This window comes from Macrobrachium nipponense, chromosome 39, assembly GCF_015104395.2.
Source record: "Macrobrachium nipponense isolate FS-2020 chromosome 39, ASM1510439v2, whole genome shotgun sequence".
NCBI lineage: Eukaryota > Metazoa > Arthropoda > Malacostraca > Decapoda > Palaemonidae > Macrobrachium > Macrobrachium nipponense.
Window position 1 is genome coordinate 23255543 of NC_061099.1, and position 24425 is coordinate 23279967.

Sequence of the window (24425 nt, forward strand, 5' to 3'; positions counted from 1 at the left end):
CAATGTGTAACCTCAGAGAACCCAGTGTGACCCGGAATCTATTTTTTCCTTAATATATTTTGAAAAGCGACATAAAATCGGAACAACATAATCTGGGTCTGACATAACCCAAGGCATGCCTACAAAATTTCCCTAATATTTAAAATTTGTGAAAGAATAAAGAAATAGAAATAATTTTAAACATTTAACATTACTAAGCAACTTCTTCACAACAGCAAGAAGGATATAATGTAAACTTCACAGAACTTCACACTTTATTCACAATTTTTACAATAAAAACAAAGTACTGTACCTTCAATACATGTATCTGTTTACAGTTTAACACTATCAACACAGACAGTGTTTACTCCATCGGGGAAATGGTATCACATCTTTGATGTTGGCAGTCCCGAGCAAAAACAATAGGTATCTTTCGAAACCCAAACCAAAACCTCCTGAGGATATTCTCCCGTTGAATCTACGAAGATCCAAGTACCAGTTCAAGCTTTCCTTCAAGTTGTGTTCTTGCAAGCGATTTTGCAGGGCGAGGAAATTGTGCTCCCTCAAACCTCCTCCGACAACTTCGCCAACATTTGGGAAGAGCAGATCCAATCCGTATACCTGTAAATAAATTGATGACTTTGATGACATTCTCTTTACAAGAATTAGCAGAAGCTGGTAAAGACTACATGTTGCAGTTTTTTCTAATTCAAACACAAGTGAACAATTAAGTTTCCACTTAATTTTCAGACACAGAAATGAGAAAAACAAGACAAAATTTAAACCTCCTTTTCAGAAGCCAAAATTAAGAAAAATAAAAAATAAAAATTGAAGGAGATATTGAACAAGTTTAACTATAAAATGCTAAAATTCACAGCAACAGTGAAGTGGAAACATCATTTTATGAATGAAGATACTACTGATGTGGTGTCCAGCTGTTGGAAACCAGATTGAGAGTCAACAACATTACTATGATTTAGACATTACAAGTACAGTGGTCCCCCATATTTGCGGGGGATGCGTACCAGACACCCCCGTGAATAGTTAGAACCTGCAAATGTTTGGAACCCCTATAAAAACGCTAAAAACAGCCTATTTTGTTAGTTAAAACTCAAGAAAAACCCACTAAAAATGTTTATACTTGGTTTTTTAATAGTTTCATCACAAAAAGTGCATTTTATAATGAAATTGATAAAAAAAACCAGGAATTTGTGGATATTTCTCATAGAAAAATACCGCGAATGTGCGAATTTTGCGCGAATAATGCGGGGGAAACATTCCCCGAGAGAAATCCATAAATGTGTGAGTCCGCGAATCCAGAAAATGCGAATAAGGGGGGTCCACTGTACTAATGTTATGGAATAGCCACATGATAAATAATGATATAGAACAGCCAATCAGAAAACTAGCAGATTTTGAAGAAGCACAGTAAGAAGGTCTGAAACCCATGAGAAAAAAGCATAAATGAAATCCACACTTTCAAAATGTCTTAAAAAAAAAAAAGCTATTGCAATCAGATCTGTTCCTTGATTACAATCATAAATACTGCAATAAAAATTGAGATGCCTTCAACCTACTTCCATAATACTAAACTTTACTGGAATCTTTATGTAATAGTTTGATCAAATTGTGAATAAAAAGTCTCCATTGATGTGATTTTGCAATACTAAGTACCCTGCAGTTTACAAATTAAGAAACAAAAACATCTGAATAAAGATTTTAACATACATGGCATTACATAAAGGCAACATTTAGATGCATAAGAGTAATAAAAAATACTGCCTTTTAACATAAATATACAAACCAAATTTGGATCTTCTTCTTGTGGGCACATATAGAAGGCCTTGATCTTTTTTGGCCAGTCTATCACAAAAACAGGTATGTTGCCCATGTGTTTGGTCAAATACAATTCATGCTCTCGCCCCAGATCCTCCCCTTGCACAGGTTGTCTTTTAAAATTGTGGCTATTAGCCTTCAGAATCTCGATGGCTTCACTGTAGGGAAGAAGACCAAACTGCTTCTGTAACGAAGCACGCACAACTTTCTGAAACAAAAGAAATATTTTAGTGTCTTTTTCATAAAGAAACACAAAATTTTGTTGTCACCTGCTGCAAGCACTAAACAACAAAAGACAAGCTTTACAATGCCAGCAGTAACTCCCAACGATGAATTAAAATAAAACTGGAAATCAAAAAACTTTTTTGATTACCTCAGTGTCCTGATTCTGTTTCCAGCAATAAAATATGTCCTCCTCTTGTCTGTCAAGGACATACTGCGTGGTATATTTGATTAGGCTTTCTACTCGTTCTGTTAAAGACTGAAAACCACTCGACCCTTTAAGAAATCCCTCCTCGGCTTCAACCATCCAAAATTCTGAGAGATGCCTACGAGACTGTGAGTTTTCTGCACGGAAAGCTGGATTGAAATTGTATACTCTGGAAAGACCACTGAAAAGGAAAACTTCAATAAATTCAAAAAGAATCTTTCAAATATCTTTCTGATGAAGTTTTAACATAAAAAACAACTTAACGTACACACAAAACACTGAAAACCAAAGTATCAAATAAAGAAAATTTCCCATGATGTACAATGGGCCAATCACCTGAAAAGATATGACCTAAATGTCATACACATTAATAACCAACAAAAATTGTATGAAAATGACAATCTTATAATAAAATAAAGTTTTAATTTCACTTACCCAGTAATTATATAGCTAAAGTTTCTACAAATCAGCAGCTAGAATTTTGAAAATTCGAGAGTTGCACTATTTCTAGTGGCTAGGTGACAAGCACCACCCACTCTTGGGGCTAGAGAGGGACAACTAGCAAACATGGTCTCAATTTGCTTATGCCTAGGTTCATGTGAGGGGAGGAGGGATGTCTCTGATCATATAATTACTGGGTGAGTATAATTACAACTTTATTTTATTATAAAAATGTCATTTTTAATTAAGTAACTTACCCAGTAATGATACAGCTGATTTCCACACTGACAAGAGGTGGGAAAACATGAACCTATCTATCCCAACACATTAATAAAGATAATTAATTGAACATGGATAAGATTCCTAGCATAAATTAATGCCTGTTGTTCCTTACCTGATAAACGAGCTGGTTCATGAAGATACTGCCTCTAGATGGCGCTCATTTATCTGATAGTGGCTCGGCAGTAAAGCTGAGGGTTGCCTACTATATAGTAGGTGTCCTGTAGAAAGGATGATTCCAATTGCTGACAAGAACCAGGTGCCCCCGCCCAGGGCGCAGTGCAGTACATAACAACACAACAGAACAAACATACGTCACCTAACGCCGCCAAAATTAAGAATATATCACTACTCAACCAAAATAAAATGGAGGGTACTCCAGTACATAGTAGCCTCAGGCTCCCATGAAATCCAACACCATAATTCAAGGTGAAAAAAATGAAGGAAGGGATGCTTCCTATACTTCCTCCCCAACACCAAGCCATCCCCAAAAAAGGACCCAAAGTACTGCAGTTAATAAAGACAGTTTCAACTTCTTTAAGATAATGTGATGTAAAGACCATATTACACCTCCAGGAGGTCATTTGCAAAATGGAAGAGAAAGATAAATTATGCTTAAGAGCCATGGACGTGGCTATGGCCCTTATTTCATGAGCTTTCACTTTACACAAGGGAAAATTGTCCTCCCCTAGAGAGGAATGAGCTTCTGAAATAAGATCCCTAAGGAACAATTCCAGGCCATTCTTGGACTGCAGCCATGTGGGATTCTGAAAGGGACACCACAACAAAGACAACGGACCCCCGTATCTTTTCTGTCTTGTGAAGGCAAAACTTCAGAGCTCTCACAAGACATAAAACTCTCTCTTGGTCACCCGGACCTAAAATTTTCGACAAGCTCTTAATCATAAAAGAGAGGGGCCACAAACTAGAGTGTCTTGTTTTGACTAAGAAGCCTAGAGACAATGAGCATACTGCATTCCCTCCTGAAAAACCCACATTCTTATCCAAAGAGTGGATTTCACTAATCCTTTTAGCAGTAGCTAAAGTTGCTAGGAAAAGGGTTTTCCTTGTAAGATGATAATATCTATGGTTCAAAACGTGAGCCTGATAACCAATTTAATATGATGTCGAAATTCCAGGAAACCACTGCCTCTTCCTTCTGCCCTGTCATATCGAAGGATTTAATTAGGTCCGACAAATCTTGGTTGGAGGATAAATCTAAGCCTCTATGTCAGAAAACCGAACTCTTCATGGCTATATAGTAATACCTCAATCTTACGCAATTCGAGTTGTGAGAATTCACAATAGTGCGAACTTTTCATTGGAACCTAACTAATTATCATACGCGCATATTTCACAGACATGCAAACAAAACATTTTCGAATCCTGGAGAAACCCTGAAAAGGTTTGTTCAAGTTTTTTACGTAATTTATAAGTTTTCAAGCTTTTATGAGTAAATTAAATAACACTGAATAATAAATAATAATAATTTTCTCTCTCTCTCTCTTACTGAGAATAGAGAATGTTTACAGTACATGTACTATGTAGCCTACTGTTTATTAATATTTTCAAATAATAATAATAATAATAATAATAATAATATAACTGTAAATATAAAATTTGTTATAGTATTTTAAAGAAACAGGGGGCAAAAAAGAGAGAACTATGTTGTATGTATGTACGCACTTGTACGTTTACCAACCATCATTTCTTTTTTATGGGTAATGTATTAAGCTAACTTTTAAATGAAACTACAGTAACTTTAATTTAATTTAAAAGTTAGCTTAATATTTAGGGAGCATGATTTGGGTAATTTTTAGTGTTCAAACTCTAGAAGTAAGCATTTATTAGCAATTTTAGAGGCCGTGCCAAAACATATGTGAAACTTCCCCTTGTGCAAGGGTCTCTGGAACCTAACCTCGCGCAAGTTTGGAGTATTACTGTATAGCCTTTAATAGTTGATGTGGCCAAACCTTTCACGTTCTCCAGAAATAGCAGAAACTCAACTATTTCATTTACAGATGCCTGAGAAGACGATACCCTGTTTTCTCTGTACCATGTCCTAAAAGTGGTCCACTTAGCTTGGTATACTCTTTCAGAAGAGACTCATCTGCAATGGAAGATAGCTTGCGCAGCTGACTTTGAAAACCCCTTCTTGCACAGGAGCTTCCTGACAGTAAGAACACGGTCTGGGCAAGAGAAGAAAACCCTTGATGAAAACGCTAGAAGTGGGGTTGTTTGAGAAGACAAGTCTTTTGCGCAGAAGAAATCTTGGAAAATCCACCAGTGGTTCGATGAGGTCTGGGAACCATTCTTTTGTCAGCTAAAAGGGAGTTATCAAAATCATGGACACATTTTGGTGATCCCAGAATTTGTTGATCACTTGTCTGACTATGGACAGGGATGGAAAAGCATACAGATGTTTCCCCGACCAATCTTGTAGCATGGCGTCTGCTGCCCATGCTAGGGGATCCAGAACCGGAGAACAGAACAGTGGTAGTCTGTTGTTTCTTGATGTGGAGAACAGGTCTAAGATTGGGGTTCCCCACAACTTCAAAAGGTCCAGACAGACTTGTTGACCCAGAGCCCACACTGTTGGTAAAATTTGTTTTTGGCCGCTTAATTTGTCCACTAGAACATTGAGTTTCCCCTGTATAAACCTCGTCAATAGAGTGGTATGATTTAGGTCTGCCCACAGCAGGAGCTCTTTTCCCATTTTGTAAAGAGAAAACAAGTGAGTTCCCCCTTGATTTTTTTATGTACAATAGGGTAGTCGTGTTTTCCGAGTGTATCATTACAACTTTGCCTGCTACTTTCTCCTGAAAATGCTGAAGACCCAGGTGAATCGCCTTCAACTCTTTGACATTTATGTGCCAATTCTCCTGTCCTTGGGACCATCTTCTCAAAACTTTCGCTGTCCCCCAGGACCACTCCCCAACTTAGACTCGACGTGTCTGAAAAGAGTTCTAGGGTTGGGTTCACTGGAAGGAGGGATTTTCCTTCCGATAGCCTGCTCTTTACCTTCCACCACCAACTAATGTCTGTTTTTATTTCCAAAGTCACAGGAAAAATTATCAAGGCCGGGACTACTTTTCTATCCCAATTGGCTCTCAAAAAAAATTGGAACGGTCTTATATGCAATCTGTCCAGATGAATGTATAGTTCCATCAAGGACAATGTTCCCAGTAGGCTCATCCAAGCGTTCGCAGAAATGATATTGTAATGATACAATTAAGTTTGTTCATACTTACCTGGCAGATATATATATAGCTGTATTTTTCCGAATCCGACAGAAATTTAAACACTTACGACACACGCAGTGGGAGTCAGGTGGTTAGTACCCATTCCCGCCACTGGGAGGCGGGTATCAGGAATCATTCCATTTTCTATTCATAATTTTTATTTCCACTGTCTCCTGAGGGGAGGTGGGTGGGTACTTGATTATATATACTGCCAGGTAAAGTATGAACAAACTTAATTGTATCATTACAATATCATTTTTGTTCATGAAACTTACCTGTCAGATATATATATAGCTGAATCCCACCTTTGGTGGTGGGAGTAGACAGAATAGAAGATTTTAGGAAACATATATATGCAGATAATTGATATCTTGATTCCTTACCTGTTAGCATAGCTGGACTTCGTGGTTACTGCCGCATAAGTCTGCTTGTGCTACTAGAGTTGCCAGCAAGGTAGAGACCTATAAAGCTGGTGCAGTCCAGATGATCTGTCAACAGGGGCGAGACCACGACGTGACTAGACCATTGACCATACAAATGAGGGCAACGAAGTAAAACCAAACCACCCTCTGGCGTAGCCTACCAAAAGTATCCCACATAGACTAAGCTAATGGAAGGGAGATCCGCCGCAGGCGGTCAACCCCACAACCATAACACAAGTTAAAAACTCCCCTAAACCATTAAAAGGATAGGATGAGCTCTACCTCCTGCCCCCAAAACAGTGTCTGCAGCGACGTATGGTCCGAGCGAGTAACAATTTTCGTATGTTGCTTTCACCTCTCGCAGGTAGTGTGAAGCGAACACCGAATTGCTTCGCCAATAAGTGGCGCCCAAAATATCTTTGATTGCCATATTTTTGTGAAAAGCCACCAAAGTAGCAATAGCCCTCAACTCGTGGGCTTTCACTTTCAGAAGCTCCATGTCACTTTCACTACACTTTTCATGGGCTTCCTTAACCGTACTTCTTAAGAAGAACGCCAGTGCATTCTTCGACATCGGAAGATCTGGTTTTTTCACAGAGCACCACAAGTTCTCCGAAGAACCTCTGCATGCTCTGGTTTTCTGCAAATAAAACTTGAGAGCCCTGACAGGACACAGGACTCTCTCAGCTTCAGGTCCCACTAGCTCCGACAACCCTTTGATCTCGAACGTCCTCGGCCAAGGGTGGAAGGGTTCTCGTTCTTTGCTAAGAACGTAGGACTTAAGGAACAAACTGCACTATGATCCTTGAACCCAATATACTTGCTTATGACTTGAATTTCGCTAACCCTCTTCGCCGTCGCCAGAGCGGTTAGGCCAAATGGTCTTCTTAGTAAGATTCCTAAGCGAGGCTAAATGGAGCGGTTCAAATTGACTCGACATGAGAAACTTCAGTACCACGTCTAAGTTCCACGATGGTACTTTAGGTTGGAGAACTTTCACAGTCTCAAATGATCTAATGAGATCATGAATGTCTCTATCATTTGCTAAGTCGAGTCCTCTATGTCTGAAGACCACAGAAAGCACGCTTCTGTAGCCTTTAATCGTGGGAACGGCTAGTTTTCGCTTCTTTCCTAAGGTGAAGGAAGGAAATCTGCTATCTGGCTCACAGAGGTTGAGGTGGAGGAAATGGCCTTCCTTCTGCACCAACTTCTAAAGACAGCCCACTTTGATTGGTAAACTGTGATTGAGGAGGGCCTCCTTGTGGTGGCAATCGCCGTTGCCACAGGTCTTGAAAAAACCCCTCGCTCTGGCCAACTTCTTGATAGTCTGAACGCAGTCAGACTCAGAGCGGGGAGGTTTTTGTGGTACCTCTCGAAGTGGGGCTGTCTGAGTAGATCTTTCCTTAGGGGCAGAGTCCTTGGAAAGTCTACTAGGAAGGACATCACCTCCGTGAACCAGTCGACCGCTGGCCAGAAGGGGGCGATGAGGGTCATTCTCGCTCCTTCTGATGCAGCGAACTTCCTCATTACTTCCCCGAGGATTTTGAATGGGGGAAAGCGTAAATGTCTAGTCCCGACCAATTCCACAGTAGGGCGTCTACTGCCACTGCTCCCGGGTCCAGAACTGGGAGCAATACAGCGGAAGTCTCTTCGTTCGGGAAGTTGCGAAAACGTCCACATGAGGACGTCCCCACAGCTTCCATAGCGCCTGGCATACTTCCTGATGAAGGGTCCATTCCGTCGGCAGAAGCTGTCCTTGCCGACTGAGAAGGTCCGCTCGCACGTTTTCACGCCTGACACAAATCTTGTCAGAATCGTGACGTTTTGCGACTTCTCGCCCAAATCAGGATATTCTTCGCGATGACGAACAGAGAAGGAGAGTGAGTTCCCCCTGTTTCCTGAGGTATGCCAAGGCTGTGGTGTGTCCGAGTTTATCTGAACCACTTTGTTGGAGACTTCCTCTTCGAAGAACCTTAGAGCAAGGTAAACCGCTGAAAGTTCTTTTAGATTGATGTGCCAGGACACCTGTTCCCCTCTCCAGGTGCCTGACACTTCTCTCCCTCCCAGTGTTGCTCCCCAACCCGTGGAGGACGCGTCGGAGAACAACACTAGGTCGGGGGTTCCGAAGCTTGAGCGAAAGTCCTTCCGCAAGCTTCTTTGGATCCAACCACCATTTGAGGTGCTTTTTCACTTCTTCCGTCAAAAACAAGACCTCTTCTAGATCCTGTTTGCGTGACCAATTGCTTGAGAGGAAGAACTGAAGTGGTCGGAGGTGCAACCTTCCCAGAGAACAAACTTCTCCAGTGAGGAAATGGTCCCCAGCAGACTCATCCATTCCCTCACCGAGCATGTTTCCTTCCCTAGAAAGGCGACACTTTGTCCAGGCATTGAAGTTGTCGCCCCTGGGACGGAAAAGCCCGAAAAGCCACTGAGTCCATCTGAATCCCCAGATAGAAATAAGGATTGAGAAGGAGTCAGATGCGACTTTTCGAGATTCACCAGAAGTCCCAGGGACCTCGCTAACGACAGAGTCGTGTGAAGGTCCTTCAGACACCGGTCTTGCGATGAGGCTCGAATAAGCCAGTCGTCTAGGTAGAGAGAGATCCTTATTTCCGCAAGATGGAGCCACCTCGCAACGTTCTTCATAAGAACGGTGAACACCATCGGCGCCGTGCTGAGACCGAAGCAGAGTGCCCTGAATTGGAAAAATCTTCCCTTTCAGGACAAAAACCGCAGGTATTTTCCTTGATCGGGGTATGGATGGGGACGTGAAAGTATGCGTCCTGAAGGTCTAAAGAGACCATCCAATCCCCCGGTCTTAAGGCTGCAAGCACGGATTGAGGTCTCCATCTTGAACTTCTGCTTGGTAACGAAGCGATTTAGACTGCTGACATCCAGAACGGGGCGCCACCCCCTGACTGCTTCGGCACTAGGAACAGACGGTTGTAAAACCCCGGAGAAATCGGTCGAAGACCTGTTCCACTGCTTGCTTCTCGATCATTTGATCTAGTAGATCGTGAAGCACTTTCTGCTTTTCTCCCTGATACGAAGGAGACAAATCCTTTGGTGTCGAAGACAGCGGGGGAACATCAGGAAAGGAATTCTGTACCCCTTCTGACGATGTCCAGAGACCAAGCGTCGGCACCTCTCTCTTCCCAAGCTTTCGCGAAATGTAGAAGCCTGGCTCCTACCGGTGGCTGAAGGACTTCCCTCTCACTTCTTGCTCTTGGAAGGAGCGGGAGTCTTGCCTCTGAAGAGCTCTTCCTACGAGGGGCTGGCTTCGAGGAAGAAGCGGATCGAAAGGGCTTCGATTTCTTCAAAGCAGAGGACCCAGAAGACGAAGAAGTAGTAGGCTTCCTAGAAGACTGTGCCAGAAGGTCTTGGGTTGCTTTCTCCTGGAGACTGGCAGCTATGTCCTTTACCATAGACTGGGGGAAGAGATGTTCTGAGAAAGGAGCGAAAAGAAGATCCGCTTTTTGCGCTGGTGAGACCGACTTTGCAGTAAAAATTGCAAAAAAGTGCTCTTTTCTTAAGCAGTCCCGTGCTGAAATGAGCAGCCAATTCCTCAGAACCATCCCTGACGGCCTTGTCCATGCAAGACAATACACTGGACAGCTCCCCCAGACTGATGGAATCAGAACTCCTGGACCTGGCATCCAATACTCCAAGGCACCAGTCAAGAAAATTAAAGACCTCTAGTGTCCTGAAGAGGCCTTTAAGGTGAAAGTCTAACTCACTATGCGTCCAAGAGACCTTAGAGGAAGACAGAAAAGATCTTCTGGCGGCGTCTACAATACTACCAAAGTCTCCTTGAGCTGAGGCTGGAAGCTTAACTCCAACGTTTTCTCCCGTCTCATACCACATACCAGCTTTGCCACCAAGTCTTGAAGGTGGTAAAGCGAAAGAAGTCTTGCCTGAAGCTTTCCTCATTTTCCATCCAATCATGGACCTTTCTAAAAGCTTGCTTCGTAGAAAGCGACTTCTTCATTCTCACAAAGCCCGAGATCTTAGTAGCTTTGGATGACGAAAACTGAGAGGGAGGAGTACGTGGAGCTTCAGGTTGGAAAGTGTCTGCAAAGACTGACTGTAGCAAACGAGTCAAAACCTTGTAGTCCGTCGAAACTGGAGCCAACTGCTGTTCTTCGTCCACTTCGACGAAAGCGTCACTAATTTCCTCTTCAGGACACTGGAGAAGTCGGAGGAAGTAAAGAAGAGTCACGAGCTTTCTCAAAAGAGAAAGAGCGGCGAACAGGAAGAGTTCCCGCTTCCGCTTGCGCTTGCGGAAGTGGAAAACTGACGTCCGTAGGCGCGCGCTTGGCGTCCGAAGCCAATCTACTGGCGCCGACTGAAGCGCGCTCGACCGCAACAGGTGTACACCTGGCGTCCACTGGTGCTCGCTGAGCGTCCACTGGTGCGCGCCGAGCGTCCACTAAAACGCGCTGAGCGTCCACTGGCGCTCGCGAAACTTGCACCGAGTCACGCTCGGCGTCCGCTAAAGAGCGTTTGACTTTCACAGAAGCGCTCTCGGCATCTAAAGAAACGCGCTTCTTATCAACAAGTTTCGTAGCAGCGGAAACAACCGCTTCACGAGAGCGAGAAACGAATTTCTCGCCTCCTCTAGAAAGTTGCTGGGGAGCAGAACGAACTCTAGAGGGAGACTCAAACGGAGAGAGAGACGAGCGAGGAGAGGGAGAGGGAGAACGCCTCGACCTCTTCACAGGAAGATTGTCATCCTTCTTACGGCGACGTGGAACAGTCTCTCTCGAAGAAAAAACATCTCGAAGTTGCTGCTGAAGAGACTGGAGAATCTTGCCTTTTGAGGTGAAGCCTCCTTTCTGGGGAGAGGGGCTGATCCTGTGAGCAGGCGAGTGGCGAGGGGACGCCTTCTTGCTACTCCCAGGAACCTCCACTTCACGCACCTTAGAGCGACTGCGGCGCTCGAAAGAAATATCTAGGAAAGACTCCGCCTCCGAATAATCCTTACGCTTCTTCTGCGGAGGAAAAGCAGCAAACGCACTATCAGGCGACGAGCAAAGTTCCGGAGAACAACTTGGACGTGAAGCGTCCCGAACGCGAGCCGTCCTTTTCAGCGGACGTGATGCGGTATGAGAGCTCCACCCCTTGCGCGGGGAGGAAGCTTCAGAAGAAGAAAAGCACTCCTTGAGAAGACGTGCACGCGCACGCTCCTTGGCAGTCTGGGTAGGTTCGTCAGAAGCTGCCGAAGGCACGCCAGATCGGTGGGGGTTCCTCGTAACCCTCCTTCGACTTTCGACATGCTCTCTCCCCGTAATCTGGGAGTCAAGCGGAGGTCTAGGTTCTAGAAGGCGGAATGAGGCCGATCTGACGCACCCTCCACTACACAAGGGCACTTTCACTGCACTTCTCTTCACTTTTGCTCTCCAGAGCTAACACTTTTGATTCTAAGTTACGAATCGATTCAAGAATTAGCGATAAAGTATTACCTTCTACCGACACTGTTTCAGGGGCCGGAGGCAAACACTACAGGGGTAGGAGCATAATCTACAGAAGGAGGGTTAGCAGGAGAATAATTTAAATCTTGCCTACCTGAAACACTCCTGGAGGAAGACCTCCTTAACCTATCTCGCTCAAGTTTCTTAAGATAGGTTTCATACGCTTCCATTCCGACTCTGTTAATCTTTCACACTCCTTACAACGACTTTCAAACGTACATTCATTCCCCTGCAAACTTTACAAACAGAATGTGGGTCTACTGAAGCTTTCAGTAGCCTACCTCTACATTCGGACATAGAACAAAATCTAGCGCTAGCAGAACTAGACCCTGACATCTTGATCAAAGAAAAATCAATACCAAATTCAAATCAATCCAAAGTCAACGTGTGCCAAGCCACCGATCCAATTCAGGATACCAAACGAAAAACCAAAAGGGATACTCAAGTAGCTAGTAAGTTTCCAAAATCTGGACGGAGGTGCTGCAAACAGGTGTTTTCAGCACCGGCGACAGAAAAATTATGAATAGAAAATGGGAATGATTCCTGATACCCGCCTCCCAGCGGCAAGGAATTGGGGTACTAACCACCTGACTCCCACTGCGTGTCGTAAGTGTTTAAATTTCTGTTCGGATTCGGAAAAATACAGCTATATATATATCTGACAGGTAAGTTTCATGAAACAACACAGTAATTTAAGTTGAGACATTTTTTGACTGTTTCCAGACATGAAGGAATTCTCTTCGGAGACAAGAAAAACCCGTAAACTCCGAAAGTCGATCATCATCCCTAAATAAAGAATTTGTTGAGAGGGAATCATTTGAGACTTGTGATGATATATCATTAAGCCCAACTCTTGGGCTAACTGAAGAGTTATTTGGAGGTCTTCCGAACATTTCCACTCTGATTGGGCTGGAAGGAGTGAATCGTCCAAATACAGGGAAATCTTTACTCCCACCAGATGTAACCATTTTGCTAGAGGGGCAAGAACTCTTGTGAAGACTTGCGGTTGTGTTGACAGGCCAGAACACATTGTGTGGAGTTGGAAAACCTTATTTCCAGAGACAAACCTCAAGAAATTCTGTGATTCCTGGTGAATTGGCATGTGAAAGTATGCGTCCTGCATGTTTATGAGCGTCATCCAATCTCCTTGGTGAATGGATGACAGAACAGACCGGTTTGTCTCCATCTTGAATTTTGTCTTCAGAATGAAGACATTCAATGCGCTTACATCAAGGACGGGTCTCCAGCCTCCTGACGCTTTTGGCACCACAAAAAGACAGTTGTAAAAGCCTGGTGAGTTCAGGTCTGTAACTTCCTCTATTGCTCCCTTCTCTACGAAAGATGTAATTTCTCTTGAGAGGGCTAAAGCCTCTCTGAGCATTTGGAGTAAGCTATTAAGGGAACTGGAGAGTTTGATAAAGGTGGGCTTTGGTTGAATGGTATTTGATAACCCTCTCTTAAAACGTTGATTATCCAATGCTCCACTCTCTCTCCATTTCTCCTAGAAAAGAAGCCTGGCCCCTACTGGAGTTCGGAGGACATGCTGATCACTTATGTCCTGCGAACTTCAAGGACGACTTCTTAATTGCTCTAGAGATATATCTACCTCCTGAGCAAGACCTAGAAAAAGACCTTTGTTGGGTGCCACGAAAGCAATGTGTCTGAAGGGAAGACACTGTCTTAGTCGGAGTAGACGAAACTACTTTTGGATATCTAGAAGACTCAGTAAGAAGGTCTTGTGGACACTTCTTGAGATCCAATGAAATCCCTAGAACTACATCCTGTGGAAACAAATGTTGCTTGTCCAGGGGCAAGAAAAGAAGAATTGGTTTCTGTACGGGTGTTACGCCTTTAGAAGTAAAGGAACACCACATTTCCCTCTTCTTAAGAATCCCCATTATATATTATAAGGAAGCTAGTTCCAGAGAACCATTCCTTAATCCCCTATCAATGCAGGACAGGACCCCCAGCCAGTCTGAGGAGAACTCATCAGCAATATCAGGACATTCCCTAATCTTACAGGCGAGCGCTCCTACTGCCCAGTCAAGGAAATTAATTACCTCGAAAACTTTAAAAACACTCTTTAAGAGATGAGCCATCTCCAAGTAGCTACATAACTTTAGCTGCAAGAAAAGCCAACCTTCTCCTGGAATCAACTAGTCCGGAGAAGTCCCCCTGGGAGGAGGCAGAAACTCCCAACGAAGAAGCTTCTCCTGTGACGTAATACCCATGCCTTCTCTTATTAAGCCTCGTAGGCGGAAAGCAAACATGGCCTTACCCTGATCCCTCTTCTCCAAAAGCCAGGCGTCGATATCTTTGAAGACTTTCTGGGAAGATGCAGACAGCACTAAATTAGAACAAGGCGGGATCCTATAATTGAACTCCCATAAGAAAAATGGAAGCAAGCGCCGAAGGAGTCACTGGAGACAAGAAACCAGAAAAATTGGAAAGAAGGTACTTCAGCAAGGAAGAATAAGCTGAAGAATGAGAAACAAGATTCTTGTCCCCTTCCTCCTCCAAAGCAACAGGAGACAAGGTTGAGACTGGCGGTTGAACCGTCGGTTGTGGAGCAGAAGTAGTCTTTCAGCAAAACTAAAATACTGTCAAGCTTGCCCTGAATAGGATCCCCCAAAGGAGGGCCCTATGGGCCTACAGAAGAAGCCATCTGAAGGGAGGTTGGCTGACAAACTCACGAAGAGTCTGGGAGACCACCAGAAGAAGCTTCCACTGAATGAGAAATAACATTCTCCGATTCCGAACAAGGGAAAGAAGGAGGGCGCTTGGGTGCTTCTGGGTACCCTGCTGTAGCCAAAGAAGTAACCCCGACTGAGCGTCTAGCAGCAGAAGGGTCCTTAGAAGGAGCAATCGACTTTCTACGACCAGAAAATCAGAAGAAAAATGCTCTGGACTGTCCCAGTGACTGCAGGAAGGTTGAGGACTAGAAGGTGGATTCTTAGTTCTCTTACACGACACAGGTGAACGGGACACATCCCTCGCGAGCCTTTTCAAAGGGTGCGACGCATCTGAAAAACACCACTGATGTCGCGGTGAAAACTCATCCAAGCTCGAAGAAAATCGGTGAACATCCAAAGAAACACCTTTCCAATGGTGTTTAGCTGAAACCTGGGATTTTCCCTTAGGCTTCCAGTTTGACTCCTCCCAGGTACTGGGGAGTGTCATTGACCTTGACTTAGGAGAATCGCCGGGCCGGGAAGCCACCTCCTCATACACTGCACTTGCACTATGCACCACTAGGTCCTCCACTAACACATCACCAACACTATGAGCTATCGTACGCTCCAAAACAATCCTATCATCCCAGGGAACTGGGCAAAGGAGCAGGTACAGGTTGGGAGTTGGGAACAGATCAATAGCAATAACAAGTTCAACAACATTAACAACATCATCAATAATATCCTTACGGGATCCCTGGCTAACTAAAGCTTTGCTAATCCGTCTAGCTGTCGCTTTTCTTTCTCTATCCCTTTCCAGTTTAAGTAAACGAGATTTCAAGGTTTTCCATTTATGCAAGTCCCAATCTTTACATTCATCCCATCTTATGTTTATTGAACAAACTTGTCCCTAACAATCAGGTTCTCCATTTATGCAAGTCCCAATCTTTACATTCATCATATCTTATGTCTATTGAACAAATTTGTCCCTTACAATCAGTGCAAATAGTGTGTGAATCATAGGATTCCTTAGTCTAATGAGTATTGGAGCCTTTGCTGCAATACCTAATACTGGAACTACTCGAGTCCAACATATCAAGTACAAGTACAAGCCCAAAAATGCCGTTATCACTACTTCACCTTACAGAAGATACAACAATGATAGAATAAATTCCCAAATTTCAACTGGAGCTAACAGTTGAACTACAACCATCAGCCGGCAGAAACAAAATGAGACCATGTTCGCTAGTTGTTCCTCTCTAGCCCCAAAAGTCACTTAGCTGCTAGAAATAGCACAACTAGTGAATTTTCAAAATTCTAGCTGTTGATTTGAAGAAACTTTAGCTACGAATTACTGGGTAAGTTACTTAATCAAAACAGAGACTTCCACCTGGCTACATAATATATACAACACTGACAAGAACAACTGTTCAAAAGGAAAGCATATAAACTTATTACAGTGGACCCCCCGTATTCGCGTTCTCCGGATTCGTGGACTCACACATTCGTGGATTTCTCTCGGGAACATTTCCCCGCATTATTCTCGGAAAATTCGCCTATTCGCGGTATTTTTCTATGAGAAATAAGCACAAATTCCTGATTTTTTTTTATCAATGTCATCATAAAATGCACTTTTTGTGATAAAACTATTAAAAAACCAGGTATGAAAATTTTTAGTGGTTTTTTTCTTGAGTTTTAACTAATGAAATAGGAGGTTTTAAGCATTTTTATAGGGGTTCCAACTATTCACGGGTTCTAACTATTCACAAGGGGGGGGGGGGGTGTCTGGTACGCATCCCCCACGAATACGGGGGGACCACTGTACTTCCATCAGCTACTGCTTAGCAGTAACCCAAATGCCTCTACTTTTCACTATAATTTTAGCCCAAAAATGAGAACACTCATCCAATGTGAAATGACCATGTAAATGTAATATCCAGGAGGAAAAACAAACATGTGTGTTTATATTGACAATATACACTTGGAATTATTTCACTACTGTTGGTTTTTAGGAATCTGGATGTGTACAACACATATATCTGGGAGAGTAGCTGGGAGTGACCTGGCACACATTTAAGACTAGTATTGGGTTTACTTAAAAGAAATAAAAATTTCCAAGTCATAATATGTATCTACAAAAACTTCTTGATACTTACACAATTAATTTTACATGGAAACAATACTCTATTGCACAAACTATTTGCAAGGCATATCTTGAACATTACACAAAATTAATACAACCATGATTCTTATAATACAGCTTAACAATAAGTACAACTTTAAAATTAATCAACTTGATAGTTTTCACTACAAAAAACCATTTCACAAGCAATACTTTTACTCATCACCAATATAAGATATTTTAACTTACAGGGATTAAGTGTAACACAGAGATGCAGTTAACACTTGGCATAAAAGCTTCGTCAAAAAGTGTTCTTCCATGTCTATACTATATTAGTTGATAAGATCCTGGAACACAAGAAATCCAAACATCTCACCTGACCATAGCCTCTAGATGTAATTGTCCTGAGACTGTGAGATATACCGGATGATTAAAAAATTTTGCATGTGGGGATGACTCAGAATTTTCCTTATTGCTGGTCGGTGTCTGTAACAACAAAGCAAGCATGGTCTGCTACAGCCCCTCTAAACAAAGCAAAGATATTTTGCAAAAAATTCAATTTTCTTAAGTAAAAAACATGTTACAGACTGGAATACTTTAGATACTGCATATCATATCAAGATATGTAATAACCAATCTCACAAAAAATAACATGGTATAAATGTCAGTTTAAAGGAGCCTAAAAAATACTAATGACAACTGAAAAATTTCATATATTCATCACAGATGACCTTAAGTGTTTATATTGATAATTTCAAGTACAGCATACGAGTCGCTGACCTCACAATGAGAATGGACTATATACAAAAATTTCATATGTATTCACATAATGTCAATACATACCAGAAAAGTCCCTTTCATACCTCAACAAAAAATACTTCTCCAGCTCCTTCACAATCATTCCCAGTCAGCAGGGGGGTGTCGATGTTTATGAAGTCTTCACTGGTAAAATAATTGTGAATGGCCATCTTTGCCTGAAATAAAAAATCAAAGACCATCTTTGCAGGTCAATCCATATTTGAATTATATGAAAAAATATAAAGGCTGTGGGTCTCTGCTGTGCTAAAATATTAAGCTAATCTGGTTATTCTGGTCTACATTATTATATACGTAATAATATGATTAGGAATAAGGATCCTCTTCCCATAAGCTGGCATTATTTAAAAAATACAAAAGTTCTCAGTCAGCCTAAGAAACTTCAAGTTCCTTCATTTTCAATGTAATTTACTTGTTGACCTGATACAGTCAACCACATTTCTATACAGATTTTCACCAAAAATTCACTAAATCTTGATGAAAATCTCCAACTGAATTACAATTTGAAAAAGTGACTACAATATTTCCATTCTTTTCACTATGCAAGTTTGGAAGAATTTTTGCTGCAAATGGAATCTCCAGCATACCATGAACAACCATGCAAGGGAATCTCTGTACAGAAAAATTCAATTGAGTTACAATATTTGCAGATAATTAATAAAGACTAAATAAGCATCATAGTCTTTTCATAGATGTCATAACTTATACTGAAATTAAACATGCCATAACACTCCTAAAAACCTGTGCATCATAAACAAAGTACCTGTGACCTGACACGAAGTAATGAACTGAAGTTTGTGCGTCCTCTGAGATGGAGGTGCTGGCGAACATAATCTGGGGTAGACTTTGTTCTTGCTTTGAATGGATAATTTTCAAGGTTATTTTCCCCTATGACCTGAAAGAATAATTATATATGAATATCATATACATGTAATGGTATGTGTTATTATGTAGTATTACCAAACTAAGTCCCAGAGAGAAATATATACTATCAGCACTTACTGATTACTACAGACTCATTTACTGTATAGTATTACCCCGAACTTATGTGATTCGATTTGCACAAATTCACAATAGCCCGAACATTTCATAGGAACCTAATTAATTATCATATGAGAGTTCTTTACAATAGCACGGACATTTGTGAATCCTCCAGAAACACTGCAAAACCCTGCAAATGTGTTTATGTTTAATTTAATATGTAAATTTATAAGTTTTAAAACTTTTATTTGTAAAATCTTGATTAAATATGTATTATTTTGATTTCTGTACATGCATGAATATGATGCAAAGATATGATTACAACACCTACAGTTAATGAATATACTTTTATTTACAACATGCAATACCCATTCACAAAGTTACTGCACTTTTCAAAGATGATATCCCTTCAGAAACTTTGTTTAATTTCCTCAATTAGTAAAAGTTTTCATACTTTTAATTGTAAAATCAGTATGGAAATTTTGTGTATGCTATTTCACCCTCTGCAAACATTACGAATGTTCACATACATGTTTTCTTTACTCTTTTGTCACTGACTTATGAAGTTTACCTAGTGACACAAAGAAAAAGAAAATGTCATACCATGAATTAGGGGAAACGTTAGTATATGTATGAAAATGCATACGTACGTACATAGTAGTTACTGTGACTATTTTTACCCAACCATTTATTTCTTTTTTAAGGATATTGTATTAAACTAACTTTTAAATCAAATTACAGTAACTTTAATTTCATTTAAAAGTTAGCTTAATAGTTAGGGAGTATGATTAGGGTAAAATTTAGTGTTCAAACTCTAGAAGCAAGCATTTATTAGCATTTCTAGAGACCGTGCCAAACTTAAGAAACTTCCCCATGCGTGAGGGGGTCTGGAACCTAACCTCGCGTAAGTTTGGGGTATTACTTTACATTAACCAGTGTGCACCCAATTACTTCTTGTTTCTATCTTCCTATTCTTATAATTTCTATTCCAATATAAATTCTGATTGTGCAATCATTTCTTCTTTTATTCAAGAGCTTAAATTACAAAGCTGTTCCTGCTTCATGAATTAACCAACAATTAAAGCCTTTGTATCACAAGTTTGAATCTCTTTGAGAGTATGTAATGCATTATCCATGAACAACAAAAATAAAACTACAGTATAAAAAAAAATCTCCTTTAAAACAAACATACCTGAATTTCCTCAGCAAGAAGTTCTATATCTTGTCCCTTATGGGAACAAGTACGCAAAACACCTGAAGTGAAAAGTGATGAGTGATAGCCCAGAGATTCAGGTCTCTTTTCTGAGGGGAGGACAACCTGAAAATATGGAAATTAGTTTAAGAAATTCTCAAACCTTTAACAAGCAGCAATAAACAAAACAATATCTTTAATCAGTTTACAAAGTTACCTTACCAACATGTTGGGTTCTAAAGCTACTTAGCAAATTCTAATACTAATTCACATGAAAAACATGCTAACTTGCTAAAAATTCAAATATGGAATAGAGCTAAGTGTTAACAAGGAATGAGCTGGGTTAATTATGGTCTTTTAAAATAACTTATGGCCACAATGTCAAATACCTGAAGACTTCGAGAGCAAGAACCATCATTGACATCTATAAAAGTAAACTCTTTGTGTCGTCTTAAAGCTTTCACCCAACCCTGAAACACAAGATATATTTATTAGTGGTACACATGAAAAATATACTCCATAAAATAGATTTTGGCACCAAAAGCAGGTACTGAAATTAGGATAAAACAATATCTACAATCTGCCCATTAATCTCTTTTGCTGCAAAAACTAAAATGAATTTTATAATTATATTACCTCCATAATCAAATATATTAATTAACAAATTCCAAAATCCACACTACTTCATTTGAGGTAGTTAACAGCAGTGTAAAGCAGTTTCTCTGGGGTAGCACTCCTTCCCTAACTCACAAACTGAGAAAGATTAAGTAACAAAAATTTCTCTCTCCAACAGGTTCTTCTCTGAAGGGTCTCACTGACTACACAAAACTGATTTGGTCTGACCAATGATTATACTTTCTGGTTCCAAAATTACAATTACAAACTTAAGAACTTAATAATTTAAATGTGCAATTAGGTTTTTCTGATAATATTAAATAGGCTTTCAATGACTTTCTACTTCTTTTCTGTGGAAAATGGTTGGTTTATCTATTGCAATCCTTTGAGTTTAACAATTATGCAGAAACAGAAGTGAAACTATAGGCCAATCTTACATTAACTGAAGGTTAAGGGGAAGTAGAAAAAGGTCAACAAAAACAAAGTTATGCGTACGAGCTATTTAGGTTGGGTTACGTTAGGCTATGAAAGGCTATTTAGAAGTTTTCACTTCTTTAACTGTACCACATACAAACCCACCTATACATACTAATGTATTTGAATTCATACCTGCATTCTTTGACAAACAAATACGTCATCTCATGTCAAAAGTTAAACATGTCACCTAGTAACAAAATTGACAAGCTAAATGGTTACTCTACGTAGGAGAGCGGTAAGGACCTAGTACCCTAGCTTGAGTAAGGTTATGTTAGGACCAGTCCTAGGTTAGGTTAGGATGCATCGCTGTCACCAGCCTTGCTACATTTTCATATTTCATATAGCCTAGGCTATGTTAAAGCAAGTAAGTAGCTACTTACATGTAAGAAATAGCCTATATATTTCTTACAGATAATGTTGTGCTTTATGCAGTTCATATCTTTTTGACTGGTGTGCACAAATCCCTCTTCTTACTGTGTTTACCATAACAGGAGATCAGCGTAGGCTATATAATGCTAAAATAAACTGTTTGGATGATTTTTAAGGGTTTCCTCATATTTTGGCACACACAAATAGGCTACCGAGATCAATGTTTAGTTTTTTTTTTTTTTTGGTAAATTTTAACTTTAAACTGTTCATTTTATTTTGGAATTTAAGATATTTCAATATTTGGTTTCAAAATTACCAAACCCACCACAACTAACCAAACCTAACCTAGGGAACAGGTCCTTAAGTTTGTATGTGATACACCCTAGTTAGGTCATTTGTGAAAGGAAAAAAAAGTAAAACTTTTAAAAGGACATATAAAAACAAAAATATTCTCAGTCCAAAAAGTAAGAATGGATTTTTTTAAAACTGAATTTCAATAAAACTGAAGACCACTAGGGCAGATGACGGAGCAGTGACATAGCGGCAATCTTCCCAAAAAAGTACTTGAATTCGCTAAAAACAGCATCAGCCAAGAGTTGTGGCTCATCCAGGCAGCACACCGAGACCCCTACGCTCCTCTCGAAGTAAGTGTTTCTTCCTAAATTACAAAACAATGGCATAATTCAAACGCTTTTTCGATTCGAGAAGTGGCCGCATTCTGAGAGAAGTGGCTACTATGGCGGTCATTTACCCAACCTACTACTAGGGGGAAACACCGCAGTGGAGCCATCATCATCGCGTGGCTCAACCTTAATCACTCGATATTTAATTGGCGAAATAAGATTACTACAATTACATCTTTAAGCATACCATTCAAAAGATTGAAGTTTTGTCAACATAATGTGATATATGAAAGCGCCATACGAACTAAAATAAGCACATGAGGTTTTCGTAAAATATATTTTCAAGACAGATTTGAAATCCAATATGGCGGCAACCGCGTGACATGCCGTTCGTAACCACAGCCAAGCCACCATCTTTCCCAGCCTTCCCACCACTCATTTGAACAATATTAGCATATGTATGTAACGTTTATTGATCTTACTCAAGATTGCAGTTGTAATCAGCACAATAAAACATTTTGTTGCCTATATTACTGAAAGTATGAAACTTCTTATTCCCGGGGTCATGGTTTGAACTTAAATTCATTTTTACCTTGTAATCGGCGGTTTTATCCTTACTACCATCACAACTGAAACTCCACAGTGCTTAATTGATTGTAATTACTATACATGTTTTAGTCTTAATCACTCCAAATTGCACTTGAACTGCGTTGCGGTTCCTGGTTCCTAAGCGCTTACTCCACAAACACAGTTACGGGCAGCACACGAGTACATGGTTTATGAGGTGCAAAGCTTTATTCCCTAAATTGTTTACTTTACTCATGATTTAGTTTAACTTTACTTTGTTACTTCAAAATGTTTATTTAATTCATGTCTATTATCCCTTTTTTGCAACCAAATTAACCCCGAAAAATTACAAATACTTCTGAAATACAAACGAGCAGACGACAGCAAAATGACTCATCGTTGCGAATCTAGTGGAGCCTCACACATACCCCGATGCATTTACAAACTGTTTCCATGAATTCTAGTTGTCATAGTAATAGTATAATAATAAAATTGCTCTGATATGTATATATACTACAAATAGATACACTAATTTAATTTATTCCCCGGTTTTGTGTAAGTTTTATACCCAGTTTGGAGGGTAAACACATACCAATTGGCCACACTGATAAACAATTGAAGTGCGTGAACAACGCCGTAGGTACCGTTCACAAGCAAAACTCTTGATACTTGGGTCAGGAATCTAGTTACTTTTTCAACAACGAATATTTTCAAATTAATAATCATGTATATGTAAAAATATTTATGCAATTCATGACCTTATACTGCCATTTAATTATTTATTTAAATAATTATCTAGTGCACGCTTCTTCTTAAAAAATTAGTGGTTGGAAGTCACTGTTTATGATTTTCGTGATGAAAGTGCCCCAGCGTCTATGGGTACAAGAGGTGTGCGGATTCAGCACATGGAATGGGAAGTTTATTGACACTAGTGACTCCGCAAACATTGAGATGGTGTCAACCTTCTGAATATTCCGAGTTGTAAGTAAAAATTTCAAAAGCGTCATGGAGGTAGTGTGCACTGCGTATGGCCAGACTTTTCATTACCCTCTGTTCAATCTTAAAATATGGCCTTAATTTATAACTTTGGAGAAAATACTTACTACAATAGGAGAGTAGAGGTCTCGAGCTCCTCCTCTCACCACCAACAACTCATGACTGATGACCATCTCCAGTGTCAGGACGTGTTAAAAGTACTTTTTCGGAGGGTGGCCTCAAATGCAGTAGTCAGTGGCTCAGCTAATCCAGTCGGTTGTTTACCCTAAACCATGGCCTGGTTCCTGCTACTAGGTAAGTTGACTACTGAAAATTGTGAACTTCTACAGCTTTTTGTTGATGATTTTTATTTGTATATACAATATTTACCATCTTTCACGTTTTATGTTCATTCCCAGATGGTTATTACATAGGTATTAAGCTAAACACGGCATCCATTTTGCCTGTAGGCTGGTAGCTAGTAACATTGAGGGTAGATTAGGTACCTAGGCTACTAAACGTTACATAGGTAGGTAACTAGGGTACCTAGCCTAGTAGTTTCTGAAGGTTTATTGATTAATTTATGAACAAAATTACCGTTATAATTCAAATGCTTAAACTTTAAATAATGCCAACAACTTAGCCTAGGTACCTAGCTAGTATGAGAGAAGCGCTGACCAACCTAGGGACCCTGCAATGATACCGGCGACAGACAACCATTAACTCACTTATAGTAATTACTCACTTTTAATTGTAGTCTTTCATTTACCGGCTTCTTTTTAAAGATCTTCGATATAACGGTCGTATTAACGCTAGAATAGTGACGTACTAACGTTAATAATGGACATCGGAACTGTAACATTTCGAAACGTTGAAGATTTCCTAGCAGTCACGAATGTGGTAGTAGTAATCGAAT

At 40.4% G+C, this 24425-nt stretch overlaps 1 protein-coding gene across 1 annotated transcript; it reads right to left on the reverse strand.

The window, feature by feature from the left end:
• Positions 1–242: 242 nt before the first annotated feature.
• Positions 243–24425, reverse strand: LOC135210211 (asparaginyl-tRNA synthetase-like). Its single transcript, XM_064243045.1, has 9 exons — positions 24255–24425; positions 20273–20353; positions 19884–20009; positions 18474–18605; positions 17758–17868; positions 17271–17380; positions 2189–2426; positions 1784–2023; positions 243–600 (listed from the first exon to the last, which is right to left on the reverse strand). The coding sequence occupies exons 1-9, from the start codon at positions 24369–24371 to the stop codon at positions 328–330; spliced, it is 1428 nt and encodes a 475-aa protein (XP_064099115.1). The 5' UTR covers positions 24372–24425; the 3' UTR covers positions 243–327.